The sequence below is a fragment of the Netta rufina genome (genome assembly GCF_964035555.1).
Source record: "Netta rufina genome assembly, chromosome: 5".
Taxonomy (NCBI): Eukaryota; Metazoa; Chordata; class Aves; order Anseriformes; family Anatidae; genus Netta; species Netta rufina.
The window spans coordinates 20,751,750-20,764,069 of NC_140128.1; the positions used below are offsets into that span (position 1 = coordinate 20,751,750).

Below are 12,320 nucleotides of genomic sequence, written 5' to 3' on the forward strand. Positions count from 1 at the left end.
AAAATAAAAAGAAATATATACAAAATTTTGTGGCACTGTGCCAGTGCATTCACATAGCTTTTTCTAACATAATAGAGAAAAAAATAATTCAAAGTATATGTGATTTAAAGAGAAGACTTAACAATCACTGAAGGAGATTGCTCACAAGATGCTACTGAAAACTTTAGCCTAGAGGCATTATTTTTTACCCAGTTCAGCCACTATGTTTAGAGCCAAATATAATACCAGGAACTTAGTCCTGTAACACTGTGACCGTGACATTTTCTGCCCTGAATACCTGAAGTCAGTTTTTCACTATAGCGTGAGCTATGATTAGTGGTTATACATACATATATGTATATAAATATATATGATATATAAACCAAATAACCATATTTGGTTTAAAAAATCATATATAGTGATACATAATTTATTTATTTTGCTTTTTTGCAGACTTTTTGTTTAAACCATGATCAGCCACTATGAAGCATTCCCAGTCTTATAGAGAAACCTATCTTGAAATAAATAAATAAATAAATGAATTTCAGATCCTGCACAGAAATGTTGTGTGCTTCATCAAGAGAAAACAAAAATCAAAGGGTACTTGGGATAATTAAGTATTGCAGCAATTGATTTTCTCATTAAAATAGCCTTTACTTCTAATATAATTTCATTTATCTTCCTGTGCTCATGCCCACAATAACAAAAAAAGTAACTTTCACCTTTCACATTACAAAGTTTGTTGGGTACCCTGGAGAGGACAAAGAAACTAAAGGTGCCTGCAGAATTAGCAAGGACTCCTGGAAGAGAAACATGCATCCCAGGTAAGTATTTTCAATTAGTTGATGTGGACAGTGATCAAGACCTGCTACTATAGGATGGTGGTTGAGCAAGATGCAAGAGATATTCTTGTAGGTTTCAGTATACTGGAAACTACAAACTCATACCTAATCAACAGCATCATTAGTCTGGAAATTTCAATGCAGAGAAAAGAATTGGAGGAGCAATAATGCTGAAGTACTTTTTTCTGCTTTAGGAGGTTAACCTAAGTAGACTGGAAGAGGCTCCACAGAAAAGCCTATTCCTAGCATTATCAATACAGAAACTGCTACATGTGAAGACTTTCCTTCCAGTACTCCCTTTTCATTAACTGATAAGAACAAAGGACATGCAAGCAGCAAGGTAGAATTGCTGAGTACATTTTCTCCCAATACTAACTGTTCAACCTCCTCTTAAATCATCTGAGACTCACAAGAAAGTTAGGAATATGTACCTTTATTTTCCATACTCTCCAGTGGGAAAGCTTAGGCTCACTGTGGCTTGACAGAAACTGTGAAATGCCTTAGTCTCTGGTCCCTGGATTAACCATCAGTCTCTTCTTGACTAACCACACCTACAACTAAAGAGTCCCATAACATAATTAAAATTAGAGCAACAGCTAAAAGACTGATTCAGTGGCAATGAGCTCAAATGACCACCTCTGAGGGTTTGCTCTCTCTTGATGAGAGAACACCTTGATGAGATGACTGGAATTTGGATTGATAATGTCACATAGAGTATTCCACCTCTGGGTGGTTGCCCAAAATGGTTAGTTGTGACAGAAAATTTTACATTCACTGAGGATGGAAAAGAGTCTTCTGTGGAAAGACAAAAATGTATTAATTTTTATTTTTATTCACTCTAAAAAGCTACCACCGCAGGTGTCCACTTGGGAGATTTTCTCCAGAATGTAACACAACATTTATCTGATTTTTTAAAAATTAACTTTTACTAAGCTCCACCATGTCTGCAATTTTTTACCGAGATCTGCAAAACCAAAAGCATTTTACCAGCTTTAGTCTCAACAGGTCATCTGGACTCTGCACACTGCCATAATGGCTGCCATCATCACTATGGCCATTCTTCAAGAAAATTAAGAGAAATACACAACTTCTTGCAAGAATATGAAGTGTCTTTCATAAAGTCAAAGAAAAATTTAGACCTTAGTTCACCGTTTATGCAGTTCTGTTTTAGATCTTACAGAAAATCATTCCATGTCACAAATCAGACATGCAATGCCACCCAGAAGCAGAAAGGTGTACAGCACCTCAAGCATGAAGATGGTGCAGAGCCTAGTTAGAGTGATACATCAGAGATTCTACAATCAAATATACCATTCATTTAAAAATATATATTTTTTTTAAGGAAGAAACCTCCAAAGCAAGCCATCTTCAGTGTTGAAAACAAACAGAACAAGATGACTGACAGAAACAAATACAAATACTGTCAAAAATTGTACTATGAAGAGGTCCAATATCAAAAAAAAAAAAAAGACTTGTGATAGATAATGAAAAAAGAAACCAATTTATAAAGTTTCAAACATACGTCATTAAATAATGTTAGGGCTAGATCATGTAAGAGGTATTCAGCACTTTAAAATATGCAGTGCCCCCTCCTCAGCAAATTAGGTCAATCTTCACTTATTACTTTGCTGTATTAGGCACTTCTGCTGGTTTTCTACATTTTTATGCAAGATTTTTAGCTAGATGTAAAAGCTAGACCTTGCAAAATAATGGCTTGTGAAAAAATTAGAATCCTTCAGAAGCCAAGTTTTATTTAGTGGAGCTATCTAACAAATAACAGAACAATGACAAATACATTTTTTTACCTTTGAATGCAGGTTTTTTTTTTTGTATTGTTATGTAGCTCAGAACAAGTGTCAGGCCGTGGATTGAAAAAATATTGAACTAGTGAATTAAATATAGAGAACTGAGAGTGGGACTTCAGTTAGCACTATGCCTAGCATTATTTAAAACTGTTTTCTTTTGCAGAAAAGATCACAAAAACAGATGAATAGAGTAAAGGGATAAAGATACCTGATCAGAAGCAATATAGTATTTTTAAACAATTTGTTTTTCAAAGTAAATTATAAATAATGAAACCAAGAGGATGCTGATAAAAATACAAAACAGGGATTTACACAAGCTTTTTACTTCCTAAGAAACAAACACCCAAGAAACAAACTTGTGGTAAAAATTGAGTTGCTTTTTTTTTTTTTTTAGAGTGAGCTGTCTCACCATTGCAGATTTTCCCAAGTCCTTACAACTCTAATTAAAATGTGGTAATTGGTTATGTTACCTCAATTACCATGATGCATGGACATTGATGCAAAGCGACACCAATTGAATCCCTCGGGTGTTATACCCCAAGGCCATCCCATTTATTGTGGCCTTATTATTTTCAATTATGTGGCTGGATGTACAGCATACTTTCCAGCCAATACAGATGGATTTTTTGCTGGACATACAATGTAGTGTGCAGGATGACTTGGGTGAAAAAGAAAAAATTTAAAATTTTCATGGAGTATAGTGGTAGACTAAATCATGAAAGACATGACTATTTCAAATACTTTCTGGATGATGTGAGAATTACAGCACCTCAATCCAAATTATCTTAGCTCAAAATCTCCATTTTAAAAGCGTGATTAATACTGTTCCTTCAATAATTGGCCCTCTCTGTTGCATTAGAAAATAGATTGTCTGCTCCGTAAAACAGATACCTTTCTCATTCAGTGAATAAGCAGTCTGGAGAAAAAGCAGTTTCTCCAGACTAAAGGTAGGAATTCAATTGAAACTTCAGAAATAAAATCCATTAGAAAACACATTCTTGTCTCTATGTGAGCCATAGTAGTACGTCAGTTACATGAACTCCAGTATCAATAAAACAGTCCCAGGAAAGTGAATACCAATAGTCACCTCATTGTGAATTCTTACATAGAGACATATCTGACCTGGACAGGACATCAAACTGTGAACATCTGTGGCTGGTGGAAAAATTCACTGAGGCTAGATGCATAACTGAAACTGGGTATATCGTTGGCTGAGCAAATAATCAACAAAATTGCATAAAACAGCTTACATATTCCCACTTTGACTTAGCTGTTGTAAACTCGTGGGCATGACCATGACTGAGTCTGTATCAAATCCTTTTTTTTAACTGTTCTGTGTTCTTTCATGTAGACTAGACCCTCTAAAGGAAAGTGCATAGAGAGTTAAAGCTTCTCCAGCTGTTGAGCAGGAATTTTAGATGGCAGTTTTGGGTTTAGTTGACTAAAGATTGTTGCTATTGCTGTTGCAATTGCCAGACAGACTCCTTTTTCTTTTAAGATGATTGCCAGCAGGGTCTTGTTAGGCAAACTGAAAGTCATCTGTGTAATTCTGAAGCTAAAATTTAGTGACAGATAACATTATACCAGCAAACTATGGAATGATAAATCAGGGGGAAAAGAATTTACCACAAAAAAAACAGATGGGGGAGATAAAAACCTCTTTTGCTAAAACAGATTAGGACTGCTTCCAGTAAAAGACAAGTGTCTACTGTTTTTTAAAAGTAATCTTTTTTTTTTTTTTTTCTTCACTATATGAATACCTCATTCTTTTTAGCAAGATTAACCTACTGAATCTAACCACATTTCATCCTTCTGGGGTGATTCTTATTGATAATTTCAGCTTCTAAACACAACTTTAGGCTATTTAGAAGGACATCTTTTACCAGACTATACGTGGTTTAGTACATGTTAATCTCTTGTTATTTATAAATTTATGGTGCCTGCTCTTACAAAGGTTGAGGAAAATTAAACACTGTTGAAAAACATCAGTGAAGACAAAGTATTCAAAAGAAATTTAAACTCTTTTATGGTTAGTTCCAGCATACATTTGCAATGATATAAGTAGTTCAGATAAGTGACTGGGGACAGAAACAGGACAAAGGAAGATCCCAGTACACAAATTAAGAACAGAGTAGAAGATGCAAGTGACTCTTGCACTTCTGTAATGCAATAAAATAATTTGGGCTATCTTATTTACTGTCAGCGAGTCAGATGCCATCAGGGTATAAAAACATCTCATTTGTTTTCATAAATTACAGTACTTTGTGGGCAACCACAAATAAAGACTTGTTACCAAGGGATACTGTTTATGTGCCAAGACTGGCACACCATCAAATACAGAGAGATAGGGAAGCAGAAGAAACAGTCCTGGTACCTACCCAAGAAATGACTACACAGGAACTGAGTGAAAAGGAGGGCTAGAATAAGCTAACTCTGGCCAGGGAAGACAAAGAAACCTGAATCCTGTAGTGGCTTGGGCATCCTTAAATGTTGAGAATACAGATAGTTTTATCAACATGAGAAATTTGTAGATCCTGACACACTTCAAAGAATCATGTTATTAAATATAAGCCTAGAATGAGAGGTTCCAAAACAAAACAACCCACACTGAAAATTAAATGAGCATCATGATAGCTCTTAATGGCATCCATTTCTGAGCAGAAAGAACACTACACCCCCTGTACAGTGAAAGACAACTCAGACCAGCAAATAATTCCAGACTCCCTCAGGCAAAGTGGGAACAAAGCGGCATGCACCTTGTGAAGTTCCAAGCACTGGGACATCAAGCAAACTGCAGTACTTGAACACTATGCCTCAACTCCCGATCGATTGCGTCCCACACAGAAACACAAGACTCCACTCCTGCTGTAAGAGCAGCACCAAGCTCTAATTAGCACATAACAGCTTATTTATAGTAATGACAGCTACAAAAAGCAGACTGCTTCCACAAGGCAGGTGCTCATATGCAAAAGGAGATAGTAGGCTTTCACTACAGCAACTTGGACCTCTGTTCAGCCCTAAGCTATCTCACAATTGCAATTTGTTTCTGCCCTAAGTTCAGTAGAACAGATATATTTACTGCAATGAAATAATAAGCTTTGTAGATTAAAAAAGTAATTCATCACCTCTGTGGTACCTTACCTTTTAGAAAAATATAGCAGAAACCCAGTCCCATCTCTCTTGGACAGTTAGTTACAGACCTAACACAGACTCATCCTTTAGCAACCAAAATTCAGGATTGTAAGAACTATTTTTCAGTTTGGTTGTTGCAATATTGTACATAATTGCTCTTGAAGCTCCAGAATTCAACTAGTTTTTCTACTGCTTGAATGTTGTCTTTCTGTCACTGATGAGATGGCATTTGTCTTTTATTTCTTGACTTTCTTCTCATTGAAATGTGAATGTATTGTTTAAAACTCATACCTCCAATTTCTATTCAGCTTCATTCTGGCTCCTCACTAATTCTGTTTCTTCCTTTCATTTCACTGAAATTTCTCTAACATTTTCTCATGACCTTTATTTTACCAGCTTCTGTTTTACTTTTGACTCTGGCTGATCAGATTCTCAACAGGTTACTGCTTTGGATTTCTTTGCTTCCTAGATTCTTCTTCTACTTCCTCTGTGTTTCTTTGCTTGTCCTTCTTCCTTAGCCTTCTGCTTTTTACTGGACTCCAACAAGCCTTTCTTCTTACCTACTTCTCTTTCTCCTTTTTAGATAATAATATACACTCACATACCTGCAGTTCTCATCTCTGAACAGAGGGTTCAGGTAAACTCTGGTACATCTAACCCTACTCTTCTGCCTTTCTGTTAAATAACTCCTCCTTAGCGGCCATTAACATAAACTAAGCACAGTCAAAATTGAATCCTTGCTCTCTCCTTCTCAAACTCCTCTTTTCTTCATGCTCTGTCAGTATCACCATCCTTCCTCTTAGTCTGGTAATCTGGATCAGCTGTGACATCTACACTTCTCTCTCACTAGCTCTATGAAGTGAGAGAATCATTACTCTTAGCATCATTAAGATTTGACATTTTTCCATTGGTCATACAGTTGATATCTTTTTTTTTCCAATAGCTTCCTTTGAGGTCAATACTTCCCTCTCCACACATACATGTCTAAAGAAAGGCTGAAAAAAATATATTTGGTTTTCTCCATACCCTTGTACAATCACATGCATCTTCATCAGCTTTTTACACTTCTTCCAATCAGATCAAATTTTTGAGGGCTGTCGTGGTTCCGCTCGAGTGGGCAGCCGAGCTCCACCACAGCCGCTCTCTCACTCCCCCTCCTCAAAGAGGAATGGGGAGAAAATATGTGAAAAGGGCTCAAGGATTGAGATAAGGACGAGAAAATCACGCAGTAATTATTGTAACGGGCAAAACAGACTCGGCATAAGGAGATAGTAAGATTTATTGCCTATTACTAACAAGCGAGAGAAGTGAGAAAACAAAGGAAAAAGCAAACCAAAAGCACCTTCCCCCCCATCCACCCTCTTCCACCTCCTCCCCCCGAGCGGCGCAGGGGAACGGGGGAATGGGGGTTATGGTCAGTCTACAGCACTTCTTCTCTGCCGCTCCTTCTCGGTCACTCTCGTCCCCTGTGCTGTGGGGTCCCACCCACGGGATGCAGTCCTTGATGAACTGATCCGGCGTGGGCTTCCCACAGGCAGCAGCTCTTCCAGAACTGCTCCAGATATGGGTCTGTACCACGGGGTCCATCCCTCAGGAGAAAACTGCTCCAACCTGGCTCCCCTACGGGCAGCAGTTCCTGCCAGATCACCTGCTCCTGCGTGGGCTCCTCTCCACGGGCTACAGGTCCAGCCCGGAATCTGCTCCGGCAGGGGTCTTCCACAGGCGGCAGCCTCCGTCGGTGCAGGGCCACCTGCTCCACCGTGGTCTCCTCCACGGGCTGCAGCGTGGAACCCTGCTCCACCGTGGTACTCCATGGGCTGCAGGGGGACATCCTGCTTCACCATGGTCCTCACCACAGGCCGCAGGGGACTTCTGCTCCGGCGCCTGGAGCACCTCTCCCCCTCCTTCTACACTGACCTTGGTGCTGTTCCTCACTCCCTTGACTCTCCCGGCTGCTGTCTGGCGCAGCGTTTTTTTCCCTGTCTTAAATATGCTCTCACAGAGGCGCAAACAACATCGCTTATTGGCTCAGACCTGGAAAACAATGGGGCCCTTCCCAAACATGGGGCAGCTTCTAGATCTTTCTCACAGAAACCACCCCTATAGCCCCCTGCTACCAAAACCTTGCCACGTAAACCCACTACAGGGCTTAACTAACTCTCCTCAATTACCCATACTTAGATTATCAGCTGACTACTTTCATGCTCATAACACCAGCCTTGCCACTCTGTTTTTCAATGACGTCTTGCTTCCCAGCTCCCTCATACATGCTGCTTTTGACTTGTCCTGAAAGGTAATTTAAACCCTGCTTCTCCCTCAAGGCACATTTCTACCTCGCTACCTAAAACAAATCAGTTAATAAACCAAACAGACAGAGGAGCACTCCTGCTTTATAACATCTGATAAAGGTATGTAGACAGCAGATTATTATTACCTTCAACACTTCACTTCTCTACAGCATCTTCCTCACTGACTCACTATTTCTTGGCTGGTTTAGACTGATAGTATTTTCATTCGGGAGCTGCCAGTTTTTCTAAACACTGTATTGTATATTTTAATATTACACTAACACAAACAAACAACTCCAAGAGAAATACAGCTTCTGTTATTTCTTTAAAGGAACTTTAACAAAAAGAAGTCAAAAGTAATATTTCACTACTTAGTGTTAGTCAGAAATAGTGTTAGACAATTGTCAGGAAGTATGTGTAAAGTATTTTTTTTCTTTTATTTGTTTGATATAAACCTAAAAAAATATGTAAGCTTGTCACTTGTCACAAATCGCATCAAGGCTCTTCAGTATATGCATTACGTAGGGTTATTACTGCTGTCAATGTGGCTCCGGTATACAGACTTCAGCATTATGACAGAACCACAGAACATGCTGAGCCAATTCATCCATTACAGCCAATGGTGTTACAGTAGGGATTATTTTGTCCCCCCTATGGTTTATTGTTTAAATGTAGATACTGCATTGTAGTATAGTTTATGCTGTAAAAAAACTGTCTAATTTATGCCACTTAATGGATGGTTTAAGCAGAGTGCTATTTTGCCTCTTAGGAATCATTTCCATGAGATAAAAGCAAATTAATGCATTTTACTTATATTCAAATAACACAGATTTATATATTAATCACATACTCCTGGCATTCTATGTGAAATACACATCTACTGCTGAGATACTAATTAAAATCAGCTGTACTTACACAAAAAATACTTTTTCTGAAATATATTTACAATCAATGAAATATGTCTCTGAGCCCAATTCTGTTAGGTACTGAGAAACTTGGCTTACACTGATTGTTTTCATTACTCAACATGATCAGATATGATGAGATTAAATATCCAGCAGACAGAATATGCATATTGTGAATTTATCTTCTTAATCTGTGGTGTCCGTACAATACAATGTTTTGTGAAAAAGTAAAAAGCTTCACTTGTTGCCAGTAGAGACTGGGAATAGCATCTTCAGCCAGAAGAAAACAGTCTGAGATGAACTTGCTTGCCTAACACTGAAAAATGTCTCTGGTGAAAAATGAAATCACATGAGATATTTTTAACGTAAACATCACTCACCGAGTCTTTTTCCAATCTCTTCTGTAGCCTTGTTTGCCACTGGACAGCTTGCATGACAATGGCTTCCCACCTCCTCTCAAGGTTTACAATTATCAACTGCATGGACTGGTGATCTGCATTTAGGTTGCAGGTCTCCTGGTCATCCAGGAGGTGCTGGCATAATCGCAGCACTGAGGCTACCCCACGACGTCTCTGTTTGATCTCACAGCATAGGGACTGCAGGACAGACAGATGATAGATGTCAGTGTGGAATACTTTGCACGTGAAAACATGAAGTATTATCTCATAGCGAATGGTGCTAATAGTTTTTTCAGCTCTTCTATAAATTCCCATACTTAGTGCCACAGCTGAGTGTTTTATTTTCAGATAAACACAATCTTAATTGCACAGAAGGAGTAAAGCTACTTTCAGTCTTCTTCAAATAAATGCCATACATAGCTAACTGTCTCAATAATGTTGAAAGTGTTATGGTGTACACTGGTAAACCAGTGTATTCTTCCTTTTTTTCCATTCAGTTGGGACACATCTGAAACAAGTTATCTTGCCAGTAATCAAATTCAGAAATACTTCAGAAAAAAATGAAAAAAATCAGTATTAATGCAATGAGAATATATATATATACTACATATATATAGTGTGTGTATACACACACATACTTCTCAGAAAACAAAACAAAACAAAACAAAAAAAAAAAAAAAAAAAAAAAAAAAAAAACAATAGAAATCATGGCTCATATGCACCCTGTCAGAGGAGAAACCTTAAGAAAGGAGAGTAGAGAGGTCACTATAAAATTCTTTACACATGTTTTTTGCTATCATAAAATATTTCCAGGGTATTTCTATATTCAAGTAAATTTAGGAACACTATGATAACTGTATCCCTCTCAAATATGGGTTATTCATTGCATTTATTTCATCATACAGACTCCAGTGCCACAAAGAATGCAGTCTGATGTGAACTGCATGATGGGAGACAATCACTAAGCCCTAATATTACTGAATATTGATGGGAGCCAGGATATGCTGGTTATATGCCAGAAACCTAAATAACTACACTGAGAGTCTCATTGAATAGCAATATAAATAATGCATCTTACATGCCAAAGCTAGAGATCTACCACCCGGAAGCAGTAATGGCATGGGGTGCTTCTGAGCACAGTTTTATATACAAACACAATTACACATTATAGTCACTCAATATCAAACCAGGATTTGACTCATAATGTGTTTTTATAATAATATCTACAAAGCCAGGGTACACAAGGCACAAATGCTTCTGAGGATGACTACTTCAGACCATCTTCCAAGACCCTATAATTTTATAGCATTGCATGGCTCAAGTATACAACTATTGTTGGAGGCCTGTGCTACTCCTGAATTTAATGGGACTGTGCTCCACACATGGGAGCTTTCCAGATAATTTAAATTGTAACTTGCCAACATCTGGTTCCCTCTGTGGGATGCCACAGATGAAAGTGCATGACCCTATGAGAAAATCTCAACTACCATCTTTCCTGAAGACAGGGTATTTGCCTTTAAACTTCCAGTTAATCATAAGAAACAATAAATAAATAAATAAATAGAAATTTAAAAAGCAACCAGAGCTCTCAAAGCTGTTCAAAACTGTTTACTGGTAAGCAGTCAAGACATGTCCTCCTGAATTTTACTAGGAAAACAATAACAGTATATAGCATGTGAATTTAAGTTCCAAATTTTCATAACACTTATATGTTAAAAATTGGAAGGTCTACTTAGAAATATTGTACATCTACAGAATATTTTGCTTCTGGAAGTGTGTGCTTGATCAATAGCATTAAGCTACAAGCAAAACAGTGGTATACACATCTAAAAATATATATCCTTTCTTTGCCTACAGGTAGCGTACAAGTGATTTTTTTATTCAAAGCCTTCAACAGAAATGATGATTAAACCCACAAACATAGCTGAATTACTGATCTACTTTTACTGGCACAATTGGGCCATTCTAACAGTTAACAGATTGCTTATTAATCAACAAGGGTAAACAAGACAATGCAATCTCATTTAAGGCAGAAGTTTTAATGCCTAAAAGTATTTGTGTTCAAAATGTTAATCCTGATAAGGCTTCATTAGAAGACGTCTTAAAATGATTAAGTACATTTCATTGTAAAGTACACTGAGTAGTATATCAGCAGGTGGACATTTCATACAGATGTTCCACTTACTGATATAATGCATTCTATAGCAATGTAAATTACCCTAACTCCGTAATAGCTGGAATTCTATTACTTCTATAATGAGAGAACTCTGTACCTTTAATATTTCTGAATTTTAAATAAGGTGAATGACAAATTCCCAAACCACTATTTATGGCAAAATATGACCAGGAATTTTATTATCCAATTTATACCAGAGCTGCATTTTCACTTACATTTCCTGAACTTGCCCTTATTTATTTTCCTAGAGTTCATTACTAGCTTCCTACACAGTTCTTTATGTAACCACCATGCCTGACACATTTCCCTTCTGATTCTGTTCATTAGCCTAACATCACATCAGAAGAAAAAAAAAGAATGGGGGGAAGCCCTGACAAAAGATAAAGTCATGGTTCTTACTTTATACTGTATATCAGCTAAGAAATTCAGTTTTATGGAAGTGATGGTAAGATACATACTGATGGCAATCAAGTTTATATAGATATGCATTAACTTCGTGGAAGTCAACACAGAATCTGGCCCCATATCATTAACTTACCTTGATCACTAACTTACCTTGATCAATCTGATTATGTCATCCCTTAAAAATATTGTTCATTTTTGATACAATACCATATCATATGATGAGGTAAGAAGTATTTAACTCATAAGCTATTATATGGGAATTTAAGTGAGGCCTTTACATTGTGTTAGCACACAGAGCTACAGGATCTGAGTCATTTTTAATTTACATCAATTTTACACCAGTCTAATAACAGTAGCTTTACTGAAGCTATTTCTGATTTACATGGCTGT

At 37.4% G+C, this 12,320-nt stretch overlaps 1 protein-coding gene across 4 annotated transcripts in view; it reads right to left on the reverse strand.

Annotated features, from left to right (window-relative positions):
• The window catches only part of AKAP6 (A-kinase anchoring protein 6), a gene marked incomplete at its 5' end in the record, with an annotated part of 224,730 nt that overhangs the window by 21,727 nt on the left and 190,683 nt on the right, over positions 1-12,320 (reverse strand). For all 4 annotated transcript variants that reach the window (XM_084287751.1, XM_084287749.1, XM_084287752.1 and 1 more), the window contains one exon: positions 9,332-9,547. In XM_084287751.1, coding sequence (XP_084143877.1) covers positions 9,332-9,547 — 216 coding nt within the window. The remainder of the gene's footprint in view (positions 1-9,331; positions 9,548-12,320) is intronic.